The sequence below is a fragment of the Erinaceus europaeus genome, chromosome 14 (genome assembly GCF_950295315.1).
Source record: "Erinaceus europaeus chromosome 14, mEriEur2.1, whole genome shotgun sequence".
NCBI lineage: Eukaryota > Metazoa > Chordata > Mammalia > Eulipotyphla > Erinaceidae > Erinaceus > Erinaceus europaeus.
In genome coordinates, this window is record NC_080175.1 from 6,098,354 (window position 1) to 6,124,457 (window position 26,104).

Sequence of the window (26,104 nt, forward strand, 5' to 3'; positions counted from 1 at the left end):
CAGGGAGGCTGCTCAGTGGCGGCACTGCGCAAGCGAAAGGTCTCGGGTTCATTCCCTGGAGCCATTTTAAAAAATAAACGCCAGCGCACCTGGTTGAGCGCACACGTTACAGTGCGCAAGGACCCTGGTTCAAGCCCCTCCTCACTTGCAGGGGGGACGTTTCATGAGTGTTGACGCAGGCATTTCTCTGTCCTTCTCCGTGTCCCCCCCTTGCCCCTCTCAATGTCTATCAAAAATAAATAAGTCTTAAAAACAACAACACCAGAACTCTGAGGCAGTCACGACTCTATAGTCTGACTCCCAGCCCGCAAGGACGGCTTCTAGAATGTTCTGTGCCCCTCGTAGCCCCTGCAGGCCACGCCGCCAGCCTCCCGCTCTGCCCTGGCCTCCCCACACACCTTCCGGAAGCCCTCTAGAACCTCCTTCATCTTCTCGTACCGCCTGAAGAGATCAGCCAGAGACTTCTCCACGGAGTTCAGGTCGGCCAGTGCTTGCTCCTTCTCCAGAACCAGCTGCTGCACCGTCTGGTGGGACACTGACTTCTCCCTCTGCCCATCCTCTGTCAGGAGAGACAAGGCACCCAGTGACGGGACCTGTGATGGGTGCTGGGGTCCTCAGTGCCGGGATGCAGCCACACCCCGAGCCCACCTGGACTCAGTCTCCAGAGGAGACGACACCCAGGGTCCGCTGTGATTCTTCCACTGGATTAAAGAGGCCTTCGTTTTTACTTTTCCAATCAAAATTTAAATTCTTTTACTGTTTTATTAATGTATGGCTTTTGGATGATATTCTGCCATCTTGCAGATAAGGCTTCATACCTCTGGACGTGTCTAAAACTCACCAGTGTAATTCTGGCGCCAGCATATCATCCAAAGGACCCTCCACCCCTTCCCGTGCCTCCTTTCAGGAAGGTCTTTTTTCTTTTCTTTCTTACTATTTTTTTTCCCCCTGCTTCCAGGGTTATCGCTGGGGCTTGGTGCTGGCACTATGAATCCACTGCTCCTGGTGGCCATTTTTTCCCATTTTATTGGATAGGACAGAGAGAAACTGGGGGGGGGGGGGTGACAGAGAGGGAGAAAGAAAGACACCTGCAGACCTGCTTCACCGCTTACGAAGCGACCCCACTGCAAGTGCGGAGCCGGGGGCTAGAACCAGGATCCTTGCACTCACTTCGTACTGTGTGCTTTAACCTGGTGCACCACCGCCTGGCCCCCAAAGATCTTTTTTTCTTTTTCTTTTTTTTTCTTAAAGTGAAGCACACAGACTTCTGCAGGGAGAGACCCCTGGCAGAGGTACTAATGTGGAGACATGGGGAAAGCCTGGTTCCAGGAAGCACTTGCAGGTAAGGGAAGGAAGGGCAGCGTCCTGCAAATAGCACAGGCCAGGCTCAGTGAGCAAAGCAGGAGTATCGTTAAAATCCCTGCACAATCTACACCGAGGGCCCGGGCTGTGGCACCCCTGGTTGAGCACGTGCCTCACGATGCCCAAGGACCTGGGTTCAAGTGTCTGGCCTCTATCTGCACCGGGGAGGCTTCAAAAGCAGTAAGCGGTGCTGCAAATGTCCCTTTCTGCGCCTCCCCTCTCCCTTTCCTCTCAATTTCTCCGCTATCATAAATATGCAACCTCAGTGATTCCACTGGGTTGTTGGCAGCAGATGGAAAAGACTCAGCAAGTACAAACAGGAAGTGCATCTGTGAGGTTTGTGTTGGGTCAGAATTTGAACGTGTCTTCATCTACACAGCGAAGCCATGCCCAGCATTCAAGCACGGAGCAGGGCTGTGAGCGGCAAAAGGAATCTTCATCCTGACAAAAGCCCAAGGCCCACAGCCAAGGCAAAGCTTCTTTAGCAAGCAGTGGACTGATGCTGTTCTCTCTCTCCCTCTCCCTCTCCCTCTCCCTCTCCCTGTCTCTCCAGTTTCTATTTGAAACTGAAAGGGAAAGAGCCCATGGGGAACAGTGGACTTGCACTGCCGCTGAAGGGGGATAGGAAAAAAGGCAGAAAGAAAAAAGAAAAATGATAGTAAGGAAAAGGACCCCAGACTTCTGAATGTCCCTTTTTTTTTTTTTTTTTTTTAATCTCTCTCTCACTCCAGGTCCTGATGGGACTGGAGTTCAGAGCCTTCTGGGCATCTTCCCCTAACATTTCTCCCCCTCTGGGAGCATGGCCTCAAGTAAAGCCAGAACTGTCACTAACTTGTTTGCTACTTCTTCTTTTTTTAAAATATTTATTTATTTACTTATTCACTTTTTTTTGCCCTTGTTTTATTGTTGTAGTTATTACTGTTGTCGTTATTGATGTGTCGTTGTTGTTGGATTAGACAGAAAGAAATGGAGACAGATGGGGAAGACAGAGAGGGAGAAAGACAGACACCTGCAGACCTGCTTCACCGCCTGGGAAGCGACTCCCCTGCAGGTGGGAAGCCGGGGGCTGGAACTGGGATCCGTACGCCGGTCCTTGCGCTTTGTGCCACCTGTGCTTAACCCGCTACGCTACCACCCGACTCCCTGTTTGCTACTTCTAAACTTTTAAAAGAAAAGGTATTTCAGGCCTTCGTGGTGTTGCTCTTGATTGAGCATACATATTACCATGCTGGAGGACCCAGGTTCAAACCTCCGCTCCCCAGCTGCAGAGGGCAAGCTTCACAAGTGGTGAAGCAGGTGTCTCTGTCTCTCTCTCTCTCTCTCTCTCTCCCTCACCCCCTCTCAATTTTTCTTTACCCTATAAAATATAAAAGCAAAAATTGCCACTGGGAGCAGTGGACTTGTAGTGCCAGCACCAAGTCCTAGCAATAACCCTGATGGCAATAAAGAAAGAAGGGAGAAGGAGAGGAGAGGGAGGAGAGGAGAGAGAAGAGAAGAGAGGAGAGGAGAGGAAAGGAGAAGAAGAGGAGAGGAGTGAGAAGAGAGGAGAGGAAAGGAGAAGAGGAGGAGAGGAGTGAGAAGAGAGGAGAGAGAAGAGGAGAAGAGAGGAGAGGAGCGGAGAGGGGAGAGTGGAGAGGGGAGGGGAGAGGGAGAGGAGAGTGGACTGGGGAAGGGAGGGGAGGGGAAAGGGGGAAGGGGGAGGGGAGAAGGAGAGGAGAGGAGGGAGAAGGAGAAGAGAGGAGAAGGAGAGGAGAGGAGAAGGAGAGGAGAGGGAGGAGAGGAGGGGGAAGGGGAGGAGAAGGGAGAAGGAGAAGGAGAGGGATTCTCAAAGCTTCACTAACAGCCAAAAAGCTTGCCATCACTCTGTGACCTGTGTCTGCCTGCTCAGTCCTCACGCCTGGACAAGGCTCACTGTGGGCTGCTCTGGGGTCATGTGCACGTTCCCCTCGGCTCAGGAAGGGAGCCATTTATGAGACGGTGTCCATCTGATTTCCTGGATCTGAAATCCTGCTGCCTCCAGTTTCCTTGCCTTCCCATGGAATATTTTTTAAAATAGCATTTCCCAGTTCCCAGGAGACGAGGGAGGCGCGAGTATTTCCCAAATCTTCAGGCAGATTACAAATGCAGTCAGGTTCTCTAAGTCAGAAAACCAGCCCCAAATCACAGAGATGCTCCAGACTCAACAGTAAAACAATAATGCCCAGAGATTTAATAGTCACAACACTATTAACCCCTGTGTGTGGTGGTGGTGGTGGGGGGAGGGAATGCAGCAAATACACAAAAACTAAACTAACAAAAACAGAATAAAAACAAAGCAGGGAAGGTGTGAAATTAGGTGAAAAGCGTTTACTTACCAGGCTTGCCTGTGCATTTTGCAAGCAAAGGGCAAGAAGCAACAGAAAACAGAAGCAAAACAGATCATCAGGGCAGTTGTTAGAGAAGCAGGGAAACAAACAAACAGAAAGAAAGAAAAGAAAGAAATCAATGGCAACCACCTGGAATGCAGAAGCAAAGGTCTTTTTTGTTCTGGATTCTCATTATTCAACGTGTGAGCTGAATGACATGGATTCTCTTTCGTAACACTGGACAAGAGCGGACCATGATGGGAAATGGGTGGCACGGAGCTGGTGTTTGTGAAGGGTTATATGGAAGCCAGAGAGCCGGGCAGCAGCAGGTGGGGGGGGGCTAGTTTCAGCTTCAAAATGCCCTTCCTTTCATTCTGCCACCCTCCTCCTGCCTCCCCGCCCCCACCTGGCCCAGCTCTCTGGGTCTGAGTTCACTCTTGCATCACCGATGTTGGCTAGATGAATGACGAGAACAGGGAAGCTGGAAGGGACATGTGGGTGTGATTACACACCTGGAGAGACCCACTTCTGGCTCAGAGAAGGGTCTTCCATCCACAGCCACCACCACAGGTCCCCACCACCTCCCACCTCCTACAAAGAAAATCAGTGGTGGCCCCAATCCATGATCTCAGAGTGACAGAGAGATGACATTGACAGACCTGCCACCTTTCTGATGGGAACAGCCCCTGACAGGTGGGTCACATGGAGCATGGTGAAGAAGTGAGTGTGGGAGGGAAGGACAGACAGATGGGTAAAACACCCCAAGTGACAATTCTGCTGTGGGGACGGACACTGGAGGGATCCGTGGAGTCACAGGGAGTGCCCAAACACCCCAGGACATGCTCAAAGGGGCAAATCCACAGTTCTTGAATGGAGGGACCCTCAGGTCCACACACCAGGCCTAGGAGAGGGTACGGGGGGTGTGGGTGGGGGTAAAGACGTGGACATGCTGGGGACAGGAGCGGTGTGGCCAGGGCCCCTGAAACCACGTGCTCCTCACTGCCCAGAACGACAAGTGTTGTGCCAGTGAGTCTTGCCTGCCAGACACACTGACAGAAGCATCAGAGTTGGCTATTCTGTCTGTCACCACAAGAACAGGCCACTCACCCCAACTGCAGAGATTCTTGCTACTGATTTTATTTACTTCTAGTGTGCAAGAGGCAATGTCTGCTCATGTCAGGGTTGCCAGTCGTGGGGCCTAGGACACGGAACACCTGCTTCTCTGTGCTAAGGATTTCGGTTCTATCCCTGGCGTTACAAGGGGGCTCCACGACTCGTGGGACAATGCTTTGAATTCCTCCTCCTCCTGCACCTGCTCCTCCTGCTCCTCCTCCTCCTTCTTCTTCCTCCTCTCTCTCTCTCTTTCTCTTAAAATTGGACCAGGGAGGCAAGTCAGTGCTATCACACGTTTGTGAGGCATCTGGTTTATTCTACAGAACCACATTAAGAATAAAACTGCCTTGCTCAAGGATCTGGCTTCAAGCCCCTAATCTCTATCTGTGTGTGTGTGTGTGGGGGGGGGGGAAGGGGAGTTCCACAAGTGGTGAAGCAGTACTGTAGCTCTCTCCCTCTCTCTGTCTGTCTCTATCTCTCTCCCTGTCTCTCTATCTCTATCAATCTCTCTCCCTCTATCTCCCTCTCTCTCTCTGTCTCTCTCCCTCTCTCTCTCTCTATCTTACCCCACTTCCATCTCAATTTCCCTCTGTCTCTACCCAAAAACAAAAAACAGGGTCTTTCTCCTATTAAAAAAGTAAAAATCAAGCTGACAGCTAAGCAACAGAAAAGATGGTTCTAGGCGGGCTTCTTTCAGGGAAAAGCCCCTCGATTTGCGTTGGAACACAGCCCCCCAAATTCATCCTCAAGTGGGAAAAAGGAAAAGGGTGAGCGATTCACACAGACAGTGAGTGCTGTTTCCTTCCATCTCTGAGACTCCAGGAGGCCGAGAGCGCCAGGAGGCTTTGCGCCTTCTGAAGCCACGCCATATGCATCCATAAAGGCGTCAACTGAATGAAGAGGCTTCATTACTAGAAAGCACGCGGCAGGGGGATGAACCTCAGAATCGCCCCAAGTGGCTTTTCTCTGAGCTCTGCGAGAAATGGCCTTTTTGATAACAAAACGGGGGTCAAAGCTCCTTCAAATGGAGAGCAGCCAAGGGCGAGGGAGTGTGGCGAGACTCCCAGGCAAACGTCGAGTCTAAGAGGAAGGAGCCGTCGGCTGGAAACCTGTCACGGAAACCTGTCGCGTTTGCCACAGAAGCTGTGGTCTGCACTGAGCTGGGCTTTTTTTTTTTTTTACTCCCTGTGATTGTGGGAGTCAAGGGCTTGTCAAAAGCTGGTGTTCTGGGTCTAAGCAAACAAAGAGATCACCAGCAACTTCTCCGCCTAGACTTAGGATCATTTTTGAATAGTGACCATTCATTTAAAAACTAGAATTCGGCGGGGGCTGGGCAGTGGTGTCCCTGGTTCAGCACATGTACCACCATGCACGAGGACCCAGATTTGAGCCCCCTGATCCCCTTGTACAGGGGATGCTTCACAAGCAGTGAAGCAGGTCTGCAGGGATCTGTCCTTCCCCATCCTTCTCTAGCTCCCCTCCCCTCCCCTCTGGGGGGGGGGGGGAAGGCCACCAGGAGCAGTGGATTCATAGTTACAGGCACTGAACCCCTGAGATAACCCTGGTGATAAAAAAAAAACACAAACACCCCCCCCAGAATTTGGTACTTTTGCAAGACGTCTATTAAGACAAAAAGAGGTGGGGGGCTGGGCGGTAATGCACTGTATTAAGCGCACATAGTACAAAGCGCAAGGACCTGCACAAGTATCCATGTTCGAGCCCCCAGCTCTCCACCTGCAGGGGAGTTGCTTCACAAGTGGTGAAGCAAGTCTGCAGGTGTCTATCTTTCTCTCTCCCTCTGCGTCTTCCCCTCCACTCTCAGTTCCTCTCTGCCTTATCCAAAAAATTGAGGGAAAAAATGGCCACAGGAGCAGTGGATTCATAGTGCAGGCACCGAGCCCCAGCAATAATCCTGGAGGCAAAAAAAAAAAAAAAAAAGACAAAAAAAAAGTCCAGGAGTGTGCACCTTGCCATGCACAAGGTTCTGGGTTCACGCCCTGGTACTGCATGGGAGCATCATGGATGGGCAAGCAGTGCTGTAGTGCCTTTCCTATTTCTGTCTCTTCCTTTCTCCTCTCTTTCAAAATAAAGACTAGATAATGGGCTTGGGGAGGCTGCTAGGTGGTGGCATGCCAGCTCCAGGCCCTGAGTTCATTTCCCCACACCACATTCAAACAAGATCTAGGCATGACTTTTAATTTGAAGCTTTCTTCTGCTGAAGGTCAAAGCCCCCCCCTCCCCAACTGGCTACCTGGGACGCCGTGCTAAGATGGTCACTGATGCAGTATCCAAGATCAGTGAGAAAGGGTTGTGACAGTCACAGTGTTCACTAAGGTCAGGAGAGGCAAGGGTGGCCAGTGGACTGTCATGTGTTCTAACCATCCTTGTGTGAAGGCTGGCTGGGTATTTGCCATTCAAGTCTCGACTAAATACATGGCTTGGGGATCTGATTCCCCATGGTGGGAGAGAATTTTTTTTTTTTAAGTCTCCAAGCAATTCAGGAACCAACTCAAAATATTTCCTCCAAAGAAGTGGCCAGTCTTGGCAGGGCCAAATGGCCACCAGGGAGAAAATAAACCCTCAGGAGGTCCCATAAGCATGACTAAAGCTAAGGGCCATTCTAGCAGGCACTTCTAGGAAGCCCAGGTTCTCTGTCCTGGGAAAAAGCACATTCAGAGTCCTGAGCTCCTCCCCAAAGGGCCTCTGCCTCTCCGAGGGACAAGCCCCAAGCCTTCCTCTATGAAGTCCATAGTTTAGAAGCCTCCGGGCAGGCCTGAGCCCTGGCAGTCAGAACACCCACCTATCATCTGGGCGATGGTCTTCTCATACTCGGCCACGATTTTCCTGGAAGAGAAGTGAAAACACACTGGAACCATGACATCATCTCAAAGGGAGCCAGCACCAGACACCAAGGGGCTGACGAGCGCACGCACCAGAGGTCACAGTCAGATCAAGCTTCCTAGGTCCCCCTCCCCAAGCCTGGCTCACCCAATCAGATCATTTTCCAATGCACAAGCCCAGACACCCCACAGCTCTTGAGCAAACCCTTAGCATGCTCCCCACAACCCACTAAGAAAAGAAAAAAAAGACTGAACCCACAGCCCAACAAATAAGCATTAGTGACCCGACTCCTGTCAGTTTTCCTTCTTAACGCGCCATCATGGAAACACAGTGGCTCACCGAGAACCAGCGGCTTCTTGTGTGTTCTGGGACTGCTCATTTCCGTGCCCTTGTCCCCTCGCCCACATTGTTAACTTCCTATCTTGATTTTTTTTCCCTCTGAGAGTCTTGCTTCTCAGGGTCCAAATCACATGTCATCTCCTCCAAGAAGTCTACCCTGATTCCTCCTTAGAATTTTGTAACCTCTGAATCATTTCCCCCTCCAACTTCATATGGGAACCTCAACCAGCTCCCTGCTGCCCCCAAGTGGAAAAACCAAGGAGTGACAAAGCCGTCCCTCTGAAATCAACTTTCCGGAAGGAGCCTCTTAAGACTTGCAGGCTTCACCTATGTTACGTAATCATGATTCTCTGGGAGGGAACCAAGTGGTGCTGACTACCACCAGTCCCCAGGGCCCAGTCACAGCTGATCCTGCTTCAGAGAAGCCTAGCACAGGGGTCGACAACCCCCCTTGGCAAGGACAGGCTTGAACCCAGCTTCCAGGATGGGCGTGATGGGGGTGATGTGAGAAGTTCACACACTGAAGGGTCTACAGGCCTCAAAGTTACGGGGTCTCTGTCTTGGACTTGTCTCAGGCCTCAAAGTCAGTGCCACATCCCAAGGTGAATATGACAAGAAAGGCAGGTCTGCAGGGGTCTCTCTGTTTTGCTCACTCTCTGGCCCCCCACCTTTCAACCCCTCTCTGTCTTGTCAACTAAAATAAAAAGGAAAAAAAAAAAGGCATCCAGGTGCCATGGAATCGTAGCGTCAGCACTGAGCTCCAGTGATAGCCCTGGTGGCAATAAATTAAATAAAGGAAGGAAGGAAGGAAGGAAGGAAAGAAGGAAGGAAGGAAGGAAGGTAGGTGACCTTTATATGGGCCCACTGGGCTCTTTGTGAGTCCTTTCCGGAAACACATTATGCTCTGAGGTCTCCGGTTCAGTCCCCAGTACCACCACAAGCCAAGCTGAGCAGTGTTCTGGTGTTTCTTTATCTCTCTTATTAAAAGAAATTAAATATTAGAAAAAGAACCAAAGGAGATACATTATAGTAAAAGATAGAGGGGGAGGGGGAGGGGGAGGGAGAGGGAGGGAGAGGAGGAGGGGGAGGGGGAGAGGGAGAGGGAGAGGGGGGAGAGGGAGAGGGAGGGGAGAGGGAGAGGGAGAGGGAGAGGGGGGAGAGGGAGAGGGAGAGGGAGGGGAGAGGGAGGGGAGAGGGAGAGGGAGAGGGGAAGAGAGGGAGAGGGAGGGGAGAGGGAGAGGGAGGGGAGAGGGAGAGGAGAGGGAGAGGGAGGGGAGAGGGAGGGGAGAGGGAGGGAGAGGGAGATAGGGAGAGGGAGGGAGAGAGGGATAGGGAGAGGGAGGGAGAGGGGGAGGGAGAGGGAGGGAGAGGTAGAGGGAGAGAGGGAGAGGGAGGGAGAGGGAGAGGGAGAGAGAGGGAGAGGGAAGGAGAGGGAGAGGGGGAGGGGGAGAGGGAGAGAGAGGGAGAGGGAGGGGAAAGGGAGAGGGAGGGGAGGGGGAGAGGGAAAGGGAGAGGGAGAGGGAGGGGAGAGGGAGAGGAGAGGGAGAGGGGGAGGGGAGGGAGAGGGAGGGGAGAGGGAGGGGAGAGGAAGAGGGGGAGGGAGAGGAGGGGGAGGGGGAGGGGAGAGGGAGGGGGAGGGGAGAGGGAGGGGCCTGTCCTGTCTTGCCAGCTGTGCCTTGGAGGGGATGACGCTGGCCTCTGCTGAGCTGCATTTTCCTTTTCCCCATTTTCTTCTTCTTCTTCCCCCCCTCTAGGGTTATCGCTGGGGCTCAGTGACGGTACTACAGACCCTCTGCTCCTGGTGACCTTCTTGTCCCCCCATTTTATTTGATAGGACAGAGAGAAATTGGAGAGGGAGATAAAGAGGACAGAGAAAGACACCTACAGACCTGCTACACCACTTGTGAAGTGTTGTCTGCCCCCACCCCCCCGCAGGTGGAGAGCCAGGGGCTCAAACCCGAATCCCCACGCAGATCCTTGTGCTTGGTACTATGTGTGCGTAACCAGGTGCGCCACTGCCCGTCCCCCTTCCTCTTCTCCTTACAGTGCCTGGGAGATGGAGTCATCACTGGCCTCAGAAGTGCTGGCCAGGCTACCAGACACAGGGTCACCGAGGAACCCCGATGAGGTGTCACCAAGGGCTAGAGTGGAACGCAGCCCTGGACTCTGGGTCTCCATTCATGGCCTCAGGTGCTGTAATGACACTGCCCCCTCCCGTTCCAGATGAGGAAGCTGAGACCCAGTGTCTAGGAACAGCTCCAAAGCTCACTGGTGCCCACTCAGGCCTCCACATCACTCCAGACGTCCACGGGGCTGGCTTCTGGGCCACCAACAACCAGCACAGCTGTGACAGCTGATGGCGGCGCCTGACATCTGCCTGTATAGTTCATTAACAGCACTCCCAGGAGGTCTCAGGGTGCAACTTCTCCTGAGAAACCAGAAACACAACTTCTGGGCTTCCCAATATGTCCCACTTCACCCTGCTCCCTCCGCCGCCACCCTCATCCTCTCCGAAAGTAAGAGAGCGAGGGGGATTTAATAGAAGGCGAGCATCAGGGCTCCGTCTGGACGTGAAATAGCGCACCGAAATTAACTTCCAGGAGTGGTGATGAAAGCATCAGCAGAAAGAAGAACCTAGCAGGATTTTCAAGGAAGGCGTCGCCTGACCTAGAAAACGCAAGAGACGGCTTGACTTGGCTTTGAGACTTGATGTGGGAGTTAGGGCTGTGCTGTGGGTTCTGGAAACAAGCCAGCACCTGCTAGTTGTGCTGTAAAGACACAGGCACTTTCTTTTTGTACTTTTTCTTTTTTATATTTATTTATTTTCCCTTTTGTTGCCCTTGGTGTTTTATTGTTGTTTTTATTGATGTCGTCGTTGTTGGATAGGAAAGAGTGAAATGGAGAGAGGAGGGGAAGACAGAGAGGGGGTAGAGAAAGAAAGATACCTGTAGACCTGCTTCACTACCTGTGAAGCGACTCCCCTGCAGGTGGGGAGCTGGGGGCTCAAACCAGGAGCCTTACGTGGGTCCTAGAGCTTTCTGCCACATGCGCTTAACCCATTGTGTTACCGCCCGACTCCCAACATACTGATTCTTCCACCAATTTTTATAAAAACTCACTGACTCCCTTCTTCCCAAACATTGAGGCTGAAGAAATGAAGCCTGTTGGTATGCTTCTGGATTCTGCTTCTAAGACTCCTTCTATTTCATTGGTTTGATCCCCCTGCTTAACACTGTATTCTATTTGCATAGCCACTGTTGACTGAGCACCCCCCTGCCTCCAGGGCATTGGTTTAATCCTCACTGGTTCGGGCTTTTTCTTTCTCCCCACCCCCTATCCTACGTACATCCTCTTCGGATCTGACTCTTTTGCCTCAGGTTATATAAGAACAAGATTGTGATTAGAGAGAGCTTAGATTGCGCTGCGTTCCACATGAATAAAGACTGAACTGCGTACCACTCAGCCATGGGTCCCTGGTCATCTCTGTCTCCCGCCCGTGAAGCTCAGCCCGGCATACTGGCGCCCATACAGGGACTGGCACCAACGTGGGATCTAACCCACCCATCCACCAGATAAGTAAAGCCGTTTGGCTACCTATCCACTATGGGCTGCAGTTGGTGAGGCGGGTCCTGCCACTCTCTCGCTCTCCGCGTCTCTTCCCTCCCAGCTTTCGGCGTAGCTGCTGAAGCCGCCGGCTGACCCGTGGGCCGCGGAGTCCATGAGAACGCAGGTCCACCGCTGCCTCCGCGGCATTACTCTGGGCCACACTTTGGTTCCCTGGCCAGGAAACTTTGGTTCCTTATGACCGTGATTGTAGAGCTTGGGGGATGCGCAGAGATTTCTCCTGGGACTTTCTGGACTTCCTCTCACATGTTTCCCGCGAAGAAAGACTACTCTAACTTGAAGAGCATTCTCCAGTACCCTGGCAGTCCCCAAGAATGGAGACACATGGTTAGTTCTACCCTCCTGATTTGATTCTTTCTTCGATGGGAAGACGTTTTTAAAAATGGGTGCCTGCAGCAATCCAGCAGAAATCGTCAGAAGCACCCTAAATGGAATTACGAGGAGCTTTTTGGACTAGGATGCCCTCCGAGGACTCATGATGCTACATGGTGGGATCTGGATAATCTGGTTCAAGGCTAAAGAAACAAAAGCTGCCTACAGATTTTCTCTCAATCCCCCCCTTGTTGTTCTCTCTAAATATCTTAAGCCTGCTTCTGTCTAACCTCTCTGCTTTCAGCAGTCTTAAACTGTGTGAGTAAAAGTGGTTCAACGAAGATAGTACAGATCTAAATTCGTGTTTAAAATGACATGTCTTCGTAACAAAAGTTTTTCTCCTTGTGTATTGAAGACCATGTTTATGTGTGTGTTTGAAGTTTGGTAACATTAACTTTAAGGTTAGAAATGTAACTTTATGGCTACATTCTTACCAGGCAAAGTTAAATGAAAAAGTTTTCAACATAATTCTCATAAAGGTAAAATTAACTTACATTTAAAGGCTGAGGTAAAAATTAGTTAAAAATCAATATATTTTAACTAAATTTGGTCTGAAAATCCTGCACACACCTAGGGTGTGTCTCCATCTTGTACGGATGTAACAAAAGGTTAAAAAAAAAGATGTTATTGATATGTAAAGCTCTCAAATACCTTCTCAATTAGAGGTAGAACCAACCCAGGCATAAGACAGATTGCACAATGGTTATGCTAATGATTCTCATGCCTGAGGCTCTAGCAATGGTTCTTTCCTTACCACATTTTATTGCGCTTAAATTGGTTAAGCAGCCTTAAAATGATACGAGAAAGACCTTCCAAATTTATAAAGATACTTCAACCAAATATAATCATCAATGTTATCAATTATAGTAAACTTCTAACTTGCTACAAGTTTTGTTTCACAAGCAAGTGAATTACAGCTGTCAAGTCTTCACCTGAAAAAGCATCTGCTCAAATGGAATCCCTGAAAATCCATTTGGACCCCTGTTCTCTGACATCGCCCACAAGATGGCATGACTACAACGCACCTCCCGAAACCAATGACGTGACCTGGCACGACCTAAAGAAACAGATTCACAGGTTCCAGCTCACTCTCTACTGAAAAAGCGGAATTCCAGTGGCTGACCTTCCTGATGGAGATAGACGTGCAGCATTTCATCCCCTGGCATTTCTCCCCCTAGTCGCCTACTTTGGACTGACACTTCTATTGGACTTGCTGGTTTACCCTTTGGACACTTTACACAATTTTACAGCAGCTTCCTTCCCTTCACGCTGCTGGTTTTTCAAAGACTGACCCTGAGTAGTTCATAGACTTTGCAGACTATTGCCTTCAGGACTATACAATGCCAAATAGCCCCTCTGCGGGCCATGCCCTCCTGCCTATAGGTCCTGCCCTTTGAGGCAGGAAACAACCCCTCATTATGAAGCCTTGCCCCCCCCCAGAGGCAGGGGAAGCCCCCAGAGACAGGGAATGCCTCTTTGCACACCAAGCCTCCCCTTGACATCACACTGGCTCTTACTGCTCCCCTACTTGTCCCTTCCTGTTTTGTTATAGCATTCAGGTTTATGCCCAAAAGGTTTCTGCTCACCTCTACACTAATATTCCTCTGTCACAGATAGAGTCTTTTTACAGATATTGAACCATCTTAATGCGATGACTAGATAGAAAGATAGGTAAAGATGCAGAAATATTGTGAGGAGATGATTGAGCCTGGCAGAGCTTACCTATGAGATGAGTCCCTCCAGGTCTCTCTCTCTAAAGTGGGGTTGAGCACAGGAGAGGACACATAAATCTCACAAGGTTGGCGGCCATTTAAGCCTTCCCTCCCCCATGAAAACGTGCTACATCTTCCCACCTGAGCACGGTATTCCTTAAAAACATTTAAGCCTGCTCCACTCTATATTTCCTATATTGTGTCCATTAGATTAAAAAAAAAAAAGGGGGGGGTGAGATGCTGGGGAATTATGCAGATGCAGTCACTTCTGCCAAGCTGGCCCCCAGGCTAGTGCCAGTCCCGTGAGAGTTGGGACGTTCTCGCAGTGCCTTTTCCAACCAATCCTGTCCTGACACGTCACTCCTGGGTGTTGACCTATAAATCCCTACTTCCTCTCTCTCTTTCTCTCTCTCTCTCTCTCTCTCTCTCTCTCTCTCTCGCCGCTTTCCACTTCAGAGGTTAGAGGCAAAAAGGGTGCTGCGGGGGGCGGCCATTTTTGGCTAGCTCCACATGGCCTGAACTGCTGCATTCTCACCCAACCCTGAGGTGCCAGTGCGAATAAAGGATTGTGTTCCCTCTCCGCCCAGATTTTTCTTTCCCTCTCTCTGCTGCATCAGGGCTGTGCTGTGGGTTCTGGAAACAAGCCAGCACCTGCTAGTTGTGCTGTAAAGACACAAGCACTTTCTTTTCTTCCTTTTTCTTTTTAATATTTATTTATTTTCCCATTTGTTGCCCTTGGTGTTTTTTTGTTGTTGTTTTTATTGATGTCGTCGTTGTTAGATAGGAAAGAGAGAAATGGAGAGAGGAGGGGAAGACAGAGGGGGTAGAGAAAGACAGACACCTGCAGACCTGCTTCACCACCCGTGAAGCGACTCCCCTGCAGGTGGGGAGCTGGGGGCTCAAACCAGGAGCCTTATGCAGGTCCTAGCGCTTTCTGCCACGTGCGCTTAACCCGCTGTGTTACCGCCCGACTCCCAACATACTGATTCTTCCACCAATTTTTATAAAAACTCACTGACTCCCTTCTTCCCAAACATTGAGGCTGAAGAAATGAAGCCTATTCCAGATTTTCAGCACAACATCAGCCCGCTGTTGCATTAAATGACTACGTTCAAACCCACATCAAACCCGCTCATGCAAGTGGGAATCCTCTGAGTTGATTCACCTTTGCTGGAGGGGGAAAGGATGTGGGAGCAGTGGGCTGTGGGGTCCAGGTGACAGCTCACGCAGCAGATGCATGACTTACCAGGTCCCCAAACTCAGGTTCGAGTGCCAACACCACATGGGAGCAATGGACAGCACCAAGGGAGGAAGACAAGTTTCAAAACACCAAAACCACAACAAAGATGCCTGACATGAAGGGGGGGGTGGGCGCTCTGGGGAGGCTCACCTCATTTCCATCACTTCCCGCCGGCTTTCTTCATACTTGTCTTTCCACTCCGAGACCTCTCTCTCCTTAGATAGGATCTGGATGAGAGAGAGAGAGAGAGAGTGTGTGTGTAAAGGTGAGTCCACACAGGAGAGAATTCAGACCTGAGAGCTTCACAGACCAAGATGAGACATCCAACACTTGCAGCCGAAAGCCCTCCCCACCCTTCCTTCCTCCCTCCCTCCTTTCCTTCCTTCCTCCCTTCCTCCCTCCCTCCCTCCCTCCCTTCCTTCCTTCCTTCCTTCCTTCCTTCCTTCCTTCCTTCCTTCCTTCCTTCCTTCCTTCCTTTCCTCCTCCTTTTGAATCAGAGCACCACTCAGTTCTGGCTTATGGTGGTGTCTGGGATTAAACCTGAAAGTCCTTTGTGGGGCCGGGTGGTGGCGCACCTGGTTGAGCGCACATGTTATCACGTGCAAGGCCCTGGGTTCAAGCACCAGGTCTGCACCTGCAGAGGGGGCACTTCACAAGTGGTGGGGCAGGTCTGCAGGTGTCTCTCTCCCCTACCCTTCTCAGCTTCTCTGTTCTGTCACACAAAACAGAAAGGGCAACAATGGACTGCTGGGAGTGGTGGCACATAGTACCGGCACCGAGCCCCAGAGATAACTCTGGTGGCAAAAATAATCCTGGGGCCAGGCGGGGGGCACCCAGTTGAGTGCACAAGGACCCAGATTCAAACCCCTGGCTCCCACCTGCAGGGAGGAAGCTTTACAAGAGGTGAAGCAGGGCTGCAGGTGTCTCTCTTTCTCCTTCTGTATCTCCCCATTCCCTCTTGATTTCTGTCTCTATGCAATAAAAACAGTTCTGCTATCTCTCCCACCTACCAGCAGGGGGCACGCTATGCTGTAAACCAAAGAGCTCACAGAGGCTGGTGATATGACAACAGCTGTCTGCCACCCTCTCAGTGCAGGGGACCAAGGAGCAAGTGGGTCTTGGGATGCTGGCAGCGTGGCCCGCAGGTGTAAGTACTAATTCAAGTGCGGTGGGAACCAGCCCGGGGGTCCCCAACCTACCTCCGCTCGGGCGATCTGGAGTGCAGAGTCCAGGTCCGGCTGTTGGAACCGGAGGCCTCCGGGTTGTTCCGCCTCAGCAGTCCCGATGCGGGAGTACAAGGCTGATTTGGAGATGGGGACGTCTGCTGGGTGAACGGCTTCCCTCTGTGGAGTGGATTTTCATTAAAGAAATAGAAAAGAAAAGAGAAGGAAAAGTTAGCCTCAGCCCTTCTGACACAGGAGACTCAGACCCACCCTCTCACGAGTGCTTTGGTTGCATGGACCACGAAACAAAGAACAGCAACGGATGAGGAAATGTTGGTGAGGGGGAAAGGCGGGATTCCACGCCCGGAAACCGATCACCATGCACCTGGCCAAGCAGACAAAGGGGCTGATGGAACAGAGGCCCCAGAAGTCCCAGCACCTGGAGTCAGGACTGTCTGGGGCCTGACAGTCACAGCCATTTCTAACAGACACACAGGGTAAGGACCAAGGTCATTATCCCAACAGACTGATGGTGAAGGCAATGCCAGGATTCCCATCTAGTTTTTTTTTTCTTTTAAACCTTTTTTAAACTTTTTAAAAATATTTATTTATTCCTTTTTGTTGCCCTTGTTTAATGGTTATAGTTATTATTATTGTTGTGACTGATGTCGTCATTGTTGTATAGGACAGAAAGAAATGGAGAGAGGAGGGGAAGACAGAGAGGGGGAGAGAAAGACAGACAGCTGCAGACCTGCTTCACCACCTGTGAAGTGACTCCCCTGCAGGTGGGGAGCCGGGGGCTCGAACCAGGATCCTTAAACCGGTTCTTGTGGTTTGCACCACCTGCTGCAGTCTAGTGTTAAATAGACCCTGGTTCTGTAACACCATCCCTGGTTTCAACTGGGCAGGTGCGTCTCTCACTCCACTGGACAGGATGGGAACCACACAGAGACACAGCTCTGTGGGCTGTCCATCAAGGCTGCCTTCCACACGCTCACTTCTGGGTTACCCGAAAGTAGGAGTGACATTGGGACCGTGCTGCTGAGCACTGGGTCAAAACAATAATCAGGCTTGCGGATAAGAATAAGGGGTCTGAAGCCTCCCCTTCCACCCAAGGGTCACGGGCCCTGACTGTGCAGGCTCCTGGGAGGGAGGAAAGGGCTGTGGCGACCCTCCTTCCCCTGGCCAGAATGCTGGGATGCAGTGTTAGAGCCCCCTCAACAGGAATAGGGGTGGTCAGTCTAGTTCTACTGCACAAGAAACGCCCAAGCAAACACACGTCCAGTCCTATCCATCAACCTCCTAGCACTGCCACCCGTGTCACCCTGGGGTCACTCGAGCCCATCTGACGGGAGGCAGAGGTAGTCTACTGCTGCCCACTTGGAAATCTACAAGGAGAAATCGGGCGGGGGACAGCCCACTGTGCCAGAGACAGACCCCAAAGTCAGAGAGACAGAGATTTGGAGGAAGTCTCCTCTAAACCGCGGCAGGTAGCACCACAGGGCTGTCCTCTGCACAGCCGGGAGCAGGATGTGTCTCTTCAGCCACCGGCTGATCCTACCCAGCATCAGGGAAAATGAACTCAAGGTGGGAGGCTCTCAGGAAGCTCTGCGGACGCGTAGTGGACAGGACCAGAGAGCGCCAAGCTAGCAGCCATTAGTGGTGCACATGCAGCTGAGCTCCGGGGAGAGCCTGCCATGGAATCCAGCTTCCAGGACTGAGGGGATGCTACCCCTGGTGTTGAGCATCTGGAGTAACTGGGAAATGGGAAAAGAAATGATATCGCCCTGGTTCAAGCACACGCCAGAGACATGCTGGCTTGTCTATGGGAGGCCAGGCTCTTCTTGGGTTTGGGTCAGAAAGATTCCTTCATTACAATGTGTCCAGCACTGTCTGAGCCGAATCTGCTCCCCTCCCCATGACACACACACACAAAAGCCACCAAACTACCAGGGTAGAGTCTCCTCCACATGTGGGTTGATCTCAGCAACTGGAAACGCTGCCAATGTCCCACTCGTCTCATGGGAGACTTCTTAGAACACAGAGAATACCCCCAGTGACAAACTCAATATCCATAGCACTGGGAAAGCTTCCATGAAGCCAACGTTCTGAAAAGGATTAAAAGTTAACTGCGGGGCTGGGTGGTGGCACACCTGGTTGAGCGCACATGTTACAACCCAGGTTCGAGTCCCTGGTCCGCACCTGCAGAAGGAAAGCTTCACAAGTGGTGAAGCAGTGCTGCCAGGTGTCTCTCCATCTCTCTTTCTCTATCCCACCCTTCCCTCTTGATTTCTGGCTGTCTCCACCCCAATAAATAAATAAAGATAAAAAGAAAATTTTAAAAGTTAACTGTTTCTTGGAGAGATGTGGAACTATAATCCTGTGACTATCACAATCCTTACATCTCAATTAAGGGATGAAGGAAGGGGAGAGGGAAGGGGAAAGAGAGGGAGATGGGGAGAGAGGGACAGAGGGAGAGAGAGAGAAAAGAAGAGAGGGAGAGAGGCTGACTGCATACTACCTTGTAGTCCTGAGGTTCAAACATCTTAAAGCTTTCAGTCTATCTAGTGGCTCTCTCTCCAACCCGGAGGAAAAAAAAAACAATCTATTTCCAGTAGTTTGTAAGTAGAATAATATATTCTCTAAACAAATGGATAAAAATTCAAAATGGAAAGACCACTAGATACTACCAAACCCATCCAGGTCCTTTTGTAAGAAGGAAAATAAAAACTAAAAGGGCCCAAGTGATTTGGCTAAAAGATTTCCCAGAAGAAGATTCAATTCCAACTCCAAAATACACCAGCTCTCTGACTTGATAGAGAAAACAAATTAGAATCCACATTATCATAAGGGACAGAAACTCAATATGACCAGGGCAGGAATGAATCTTTTCAAAACTGCCTCAAACCCTTTCTTTACCAGGAAGGGGGCAGAGGGGACAGGGCTTTGGAAGCCGCTGAAAGCAGACACCCCCGCACACACAGAGCCATCATCACTGCCTACCCTGCCCCCTGGTGCTTCCAACAGGAACAGATGACTCCAGAATCTATTAGAATTTCCATCCCAGCATCCGCCTGCTAATGAAATTCAAGGTACACTCCCCGGTTTCCCCTTAAAAGCAAGAACGGCTTTTAACTGAAATGAATAGGTGTGTCTCTCACCGATATTTTAAGACCAGACTTAATATAGATTCAACTCTGCTTGTCTCCCATGCTTCCCCACCTGCCACTTTGTCTCCTATGATCCCCCAGGGCCACTGGAACCACAAATCTGATCAGGAAATGGTGACGGCTCAGGAGTACAGGTCTTTGGAAGCAACTTCCAACACCCTCCATTCAGCCATCTGAAATCTTGACCAGTTCCAACTCACTCAGTGGGGACCTCTGGGTCACTGTCTACTGGCTCCGATCTGCAGGTTCAGTACCCACTCATTGGGGAAACTGACGATCCTTCCTAGCCGACTGAATCCACATGGATCCCAGTCACTTTCAAAGCCAGCAACAAGCAGCTCCTGACAGCTTTCAACCTGACCTGTTGACTGGCTACGGAAGAAGGGCAAACGCTAGAAGAAGAAGAATGGCCTGGGATGTACACCTCAGGACCTGCAGTCATTCTGGCCTTGCTGTCAGGGCTGGAGGTACTGTCACCCAATGGCTCAGAGAACTGTGGCCAGGACACAAAGGTCCACAGGCAGGACACTTGGGGAGTATCTGGGTCCCATGGTGCCAGCCCTTCCTTACACCCAGGGCAGCTCATCCAACTCTGACACAGTGTAGATGTCAAGGTTCAGAGGGTGACGGAGGCGGGCAGCCCACACATGTCCAGGACAGATGGCCGTCCCCAGCCCATGCCTGTCCACTGAGTCGGGCCAGGTCTCCACCCCTCTCAGCACTGGAGATGGCCACAGAGCTTCTAAATGGGCAGAGGAGCCCAAAACCCCATGTCTGTCTTCCCTTGCTCCTGCACCCGCTTCTCAGCTGTCAGACGTCACTGTGGAGTCAAATGTCGACGTGCAGCTGTGTTGGGGCATAAGATGTGAGGAGGAGACACAGCCCAGACAGGAGACGGCTCCAGACCCAACTCCTCTCCTGCGGACATAAAATCCAAGCATCCGCCTTGTCAGCCAGGCTTTCCAAGGAGACCAAAGAGAACACCCTTGCCCTCACAGGGGAACCTGTTTCTAGAACATTCTCTGGTCTTACTGCCAAAGATATGACCCTTATAAGAAGATGCAGCTAGGGAGTCGGGCGGTAGGTAGCGCAGCGGGTTAAGTGCACATGGTGCAAAGCACAAGGACCGGCGTTAGGATCCCGGTTTGAGCCCCCGGATCCCCACCTGCAAGGGACTCGCTTCCCAGGCGGTGAAGCAGGTCTGCAGGTGTCTACCTTTCTCTCCCCCTCTCTGTCTTCCCCTCCTCTCTCGATTTCTCTATGTCCTCTCCAACAACAACGACATCAACAACAATAACTACAACAACAATAAAAAAAAAGGGCAACAAAAGGGAAAATAAATAAATAGGTAAATAAATAAAGAAGACACAGCCTTCCTTCTGTATTTCAGGTTCCCCGAGCCAGAAAAGCCAACAGTTTTAGGGACCAGCTTCCATCCATCCATCAATCAATCAATCAATCAATTCTCTCTCTCTACACACACACACACACACACACACACACACAGCCCTCTCAAAATCTGCACTCGAGAACAGGAAGTTGATTCTCTAGAGGTCAAGGTCTGCAGATAATACATTTTCTACAAACACAGTCCAAGTTCCTCCAGTCAAGGCACTTTCTCTGCGCTCCAAGGCAGTTCCCCACTCTGGAACATTTCTTTTCGTGTGCCAAGTAGCTGGGGCTGGCTCTCTGACCCACGATTAGTAGAGGCATGTGACCATATTCTCTCTCTCTTTAAAGATTATATTTATTTGATATCACAGAGAGAAACTGAGAGGGGAAGAGGACATAGGGAGAGAGAGAGACAGAGAGAGAAAGACACCTGCAGACCTGTTTCACTGCTTGTGAAGCACCCCCTCTGCAGGTGAGGAGTGGGAGGCTCGAACCCTGGCCTTTGCACATGGTAACTATGTGTACCACCCCCCCCGCCCTCTCTTTATTTATTTATTTTGGATGGAGACAGAAAGAAGTTGACAGGGAAGAAGACAGAGGCTTGAACTCAGGTCCTTTCCCACTGTAATGTGTGTGTTTAACCAGGTGCACCACAGCCCGGCTCCACTATTTATTATTGACTAGGCTTTAGTCTCAGGGAGGTTGATTTTAAGTTTCTATAAGGGACACACACATAAGGGCACACACATGCAATACACACACTCTCTCTCGTGCACACACACGCACACACGTGCACACCTGCAGATGTATTTTGCTCAGCACTAAGCAAATCCTTCCCAGGTTTGCTTGTCCTGTTTAGTCAGCGCTCACAGGGGTACAGATCTGCGCCAGCTCATTCTAATCTTCTTCACCCCAATGACTCGACCTGATTCTCGCCTCTTCTCCGTCTCACTGGCTATCATCCAGCTGGTTTTTGCATTACTGAACTAAGTGTCTGTTTATGCAAGAGTCAAGCTGCCAAGGAAATAGCTCAGCTGGTGGCGTGCAGGACTTGCATGCCTGAAGCTCCCAGTCTGATCCTCGACGCTTCCTGTACCGGAATGGTGCTCTGCTTTGGCTTCTCTGGGGTGAAACTCTAAATCAAGTAGTGTTTTATTCAAAAATAAGAGCCATGCTTTTAGTTGTCTGGAAAGCCAGCCTGTGTGGGCACATCTGTAGCACCCAGCCGGCCTGTCATGGTTAGGCAAAGCCGTGCTGGGACCACACACCACACACGGCAAGAGCAAACGGGTACCTGGGCATCCCGGCGGCCGCGGGCAGCCAGGGCGATCTGCCGCGCCAGCTTCAGGGCTTCTATCCGCATGACGGCAAACTCTAGCTCTTCCTGCCAGGGGGAGTTGGGGTGAGCAGGCCAGGGGAGGGGCAGCGAGACAGGACGGACACACGGGAGCCCCACAGCCACAGCCGAGAAATGAAGGTGCCGGGTGAATGGTATGACAGGTGTGCCCCTCTGTCACAATGAACACCTCAGCAGATCATGAAACACACGTTTGCTTTCCTCTCTGACCACCCAGGGGCTTGACTAACCAGCAAGAGAGGCAAAGCCGTGTACAGTGGGGTTGCCATTTTTTTCCTGTCATGTCTCCCCATGATCTTCGCTTGTGTTGGTTTAGAGGTAAAGACAGCCATCAACTGGCTGGGGGTGTGAATTTGCATCTCTCTAGGGACTGTGAGCCAGCCCTCTGAACATCTGAGTCGAGAGGGTATCAAATTCAGCTTTCAAATGTAAAGCAACGAGAGGTCCAGATGTTATCTCAATGAAAGCCCGAGACAGCTTCCAAGAGACAAACAGCTTAGCTCAGTGGTGATCTAATACTCTTGGTTCCGGAAATAAAATCCCCCAAACTGCTTTGGGTAAACTTGCGGGGGGATGGCGGAGAGGCCGGTAGAGACCAATTTCCAAAGTGAAATACCAATGGTTTGTTCAGAATGTCATCACACAGTCTCCATCATTTGAAGGTGTTGGGTAAGGGACATCATCCATTCCCCTCTCAGAGGGAAGTGTTTTCGTCTGGAACTTTCTAGGCCTCCCCTCATCAAGCCCTGCCTCGTTGCACATGGGCTTGGGAGGTTCATTCTCTACTGAGGTTTCAAGACAAACTCCCCCAAAGGTCACACACGGGCTACAAACCTGAAGTCTCTGAGCAAATACGGGGGGATTCTTTTCTGCTAAGTCGGGTTCCAGATAGTCAAGTGCGCCACAGAGAGAGGTGGGGTGAGCTAGCCTGCTGAGGAGGGTGTCAGCAGAGGCAAAGGAGCCCTCGGGAGCTGTCTGAAGGCCACACAGGGAAGAGAGAGATAGATAGATAGAGAAAGAGAGAGAGAGAGGAGAGTGGGGTGATAAAGCTTCCAGAACAGGACCTGCATCTATTTGCTGGACAGTGCTGTCTTCATTCTAAAGAGAATATCAGTTAGGTGTGCCCCCCCTCCCCCCGCTCCCCTTCCGGCCGTCTTGTCTGGATTAACTCCCATCAGCTGGCAGTTCAAAAAGGCAACACCCACCCCCAACCCACAAAGCACAGTCTTAGGAGGCCCTCCTCACCCCGACATCACCCTCAGCACTTAGTGCTTGGCTGACTGACTCCCAGGCTCCGTGGCTAGTCGGTGGGTTTTCCGAATATAACCCATCAATCAAACCTCTCCAGGTATACGCATCAAAGGAAGTTTTTGTTTATTTGTCTGGGAGGGGGCAGGGGAGCTCTAAAAATGGGAAGCTGTTTTCAGATGGAACCCTGGCTTCTTTAAGCAGATCGCAACATCAGAAGGGTGGGTCCCCCACACAGGGCCTGCCTGAGACATGGCACAAGTCACATCTAAGGCCTTTCCTCATGATGGTCTTTGCAGCATCAACTGCCAAACGCATGGCTTGATAAATAATGCCGGCGGCTGAATGGTTTGTTGATACAGAGCTATAAAAATAACAGGCCAGGTCAACAACCCTAGACCTTCTCGGGTCGGAAAAAAGAAATAAAAATACGGGGCTGGGTGGTACATTTGGTTGAGGACATGTATTACCATGTATAAAGACCCCGGTTCCAGTCCCGGCTCCCCACCTGCAGGGAGGACATTTCACAAGCAGTGAAGCAGGTCTGGAGGTCTCTCTCTGTCTCTTTCCCTCTTTATCTCCCCCTCCTCTCTCAATTTCTCGCTGTCCTAGCCAATAAAATAGCAAGAGAAAAAGTGGCTGCCAGAGGGGCCAGGCGGTGGCGCAGCTGTTTAAGCGCACATATACATTGCACAAGGATCGGGGTTCAAGCCCCCGGTCCCCACCTGCAGGGGGGAAGCTTCATGAGTGGTGAAGCAGGGCTGCAGGTGTCTCTCTGTCTCTCTCCCTCTCTATCTCCCCTCCCCTCTCAATTTCCCTCTGACTCTATCCAATAATAAATAAATAAGAATTTTTTTAAAAAAGAAGAAAAATGTCTGCCAGGAGTGGTGGGTTTATAGTGATGACACCAAGCCTCATCGATAACCTAGTGGTAATAAAAAAAATTTTTTTTTTTAAAGAAAGAAAAAATAACAGTTCCTTCTGAAGGCTGGCTCACTTGAAGGGGGCTGAGGCTGGTGAGGGAGGGAGTTCAGTTCCCATCCCAGAGACCCAGAAAACCAGCTTTGTTTTCCCAGAAGATGGTGCCCCAGCTCTCCCGTTCTCTGCCCTTGGTCATGGAGGAGGGAGAGGCAGGGCCCAGGCTGATGTCCCCCCTTCAAACAGCCCAGCCCCAAAAGGTTAAAAGAAGAAAATCAGACTCTGAAGGCAAAGAAAGCTCCCTGGTGGATGTGGAGTGTATGTCCCTGGGACATGGAGTCTCCTGGGTGGGCTTCTGTGGTCCAGGGGTCCAGACTGGTCTCCCCACTGGTGTCAGGTGAGCACTGTCACAAAGGCCTGGTCTCCCAGCTCTGGTTTATGGTGGTGCTAGGGATTGAACCTGGGACTTTGAAGCTTCAGGCACGAGAGTCCCTTTGCATAACCATTATGCTATCTATCTCCATCCTTTGGTCCCCTTTGTGATGGGACTCAGGTGATCCCAAACTCACCCCCAGGGTCGAAAGCCCCTCTGACCTCGCCTAAAAGTTGACCCCACTTACAACTTCCATGGCTTCTGTGGCTGTGCCCAAGGCCAAGGCCTCCAACTCCTTCTGGGCAGATTTCTCCGGAACCTGCATGAGTGGCTCTGGGTCGGGGGCCAGCCCTCGTGTGACTGGAAGCTGGATCTTGGCTCCAGCGTTCACAAGGGCTTCCGTCTCCTCAAAGCTGGACCTGAGGAAGCAAAGGTCGTGCCTTCAGTCTCCTTACAAAAGGAAGCTCTGCTCAAACTGGCCAGGATGTCCCCCTGCGTCAATCTCCCAAGGCTGGCTGGGTGCCCACTCTGGGTGCCCTGGAATCCCAGGGATGGGCAGCCTGAGGGACGGGATGGCCCAGCCTCAGCCCAGCCCCGGACCTGTGGGTCTCAGAAGGGTGAGAGTTCGAAGCTAAGGGAGGCGAGCTCTGGAGCTAAGTCAATGCCGGATTTGGCTTTGCTTTTAAAGTCAGAATGGGTTATCGTGCGCAAAAGTGTGCCTGTGATTTATAGACATTCAGTTTAAGAGAGGCTCAGTGCCAGCCGTCCTCCTTAATCCCAGGAGACAAAAGCAGAGACTCAAACTTCACATTTACAAGAGACATACTCAGAAGAGGCTGCTGCTTTGCTAAAAATAAATCCACGGACAAGACCTTCTAAGAGTAAGCGGAATGAAAAGATCAAAGCTTGGATACCGGCTGCTGTAAGGACGCACACTGTGGTTTGCCTGTGACTCAGGCGGCAGGTCGGGGTGGAGACTAGGAGCGGCAGCTGAGGGGTTTTCTCTGAAGAGGAGACAATGTGCTTATGGCACCTCCCACGGTGCCTCTCCCTCGCCACGACCACCACTTACTTCATCGCTGGAGAGAGCTGGGGAAGCTGAGGCTAGAGCTTTGGTGCCTACACAGTGAGAGGGCAGGAGAGGAAGAAGGGGCCCGTCTCAGAGCTGTGCCCACCCTTGACCGCTCCAGCAGTGCCCAGTCCTGAACGGGACCCTGGCAGACGCTACAATTCCAGCATGTAAAGTAAGTGTGACCGGCTCCATGACCTATGCCAGGCCTCACCATGCTTAACGGCTCTCTTTTCTTCTCTTCTCTTCTCTTTTCTTTTCTCTCTCCCTTCCTTCCCTTACTCCCTCCCTCTTTCTCTTCACTTCTTTTCTCCCATGAGTGGTGAAGCCGGGCTGCAGGTGTCTCTCTGTCTCTTTTCCTCTTTCTCCCCCTCATTATAATCTTGGGAGAACTACTGCGGTTTGCAATGGAGGGAAGGGGACAAAGGACTCTGAAGGTGGGAATGGTGCAGAATTCTACCCTCTA

The 26,104-nt window shown here is 51.1% G+C and overlaps 1 protein-coding gene across 11 annotated transcripts in view; it reads right to left on the minus strand.

Annotated features, from left to right (window-relative positions):
- TACC2 (transforming acidic coiled-coil containing protein 2) overlaps positions 1-26,104 on the minus strand; it is a 204,704-nt gene that overhangs the window by 4,490 nt on the left and 174,110 nt on the right. For 5 of the 11 annotated variants that reach the window (XM_060171129.1, XM_060171124.1, XM_060171125.1 and 2 more), the window contains 7 exons: positions 24,817-24,988; positions 22,865-23,005; positions 21,968-22,057; positions 16,148-16,291; positions 15,099-15,175; positions 7,621-7,664; positions 399-559 (listed from right to left, as the gene is read on the minus strand). In XM_060171129.1, the coding sequence (XP_060027112.1) occupies positions 399-559; positions 7,621-7,664; positions 15,099-15,175; positions 16,148-16,291; positions 21,968-22,057; positions 22,865-23,005; positions 24,817-24,988 (829 nt within the window). Of the gene's footprint in view, positions 1-398; positions 560-7,620; positions 7,665-15,098; positions 15,176-16,147; positions 16,292-16,381; positions 16,497-16,883; positions 17,869-21,967; positions 22,058-22,864; positions 23,006-24,816; positions 24,989-26,104 lie in introns of those variants that run through there. The other 6 variants (XM_060171126.1, XM_060171130.1, XM_060171131.1 and 3 more) reach the window with 4 other exon arrangements.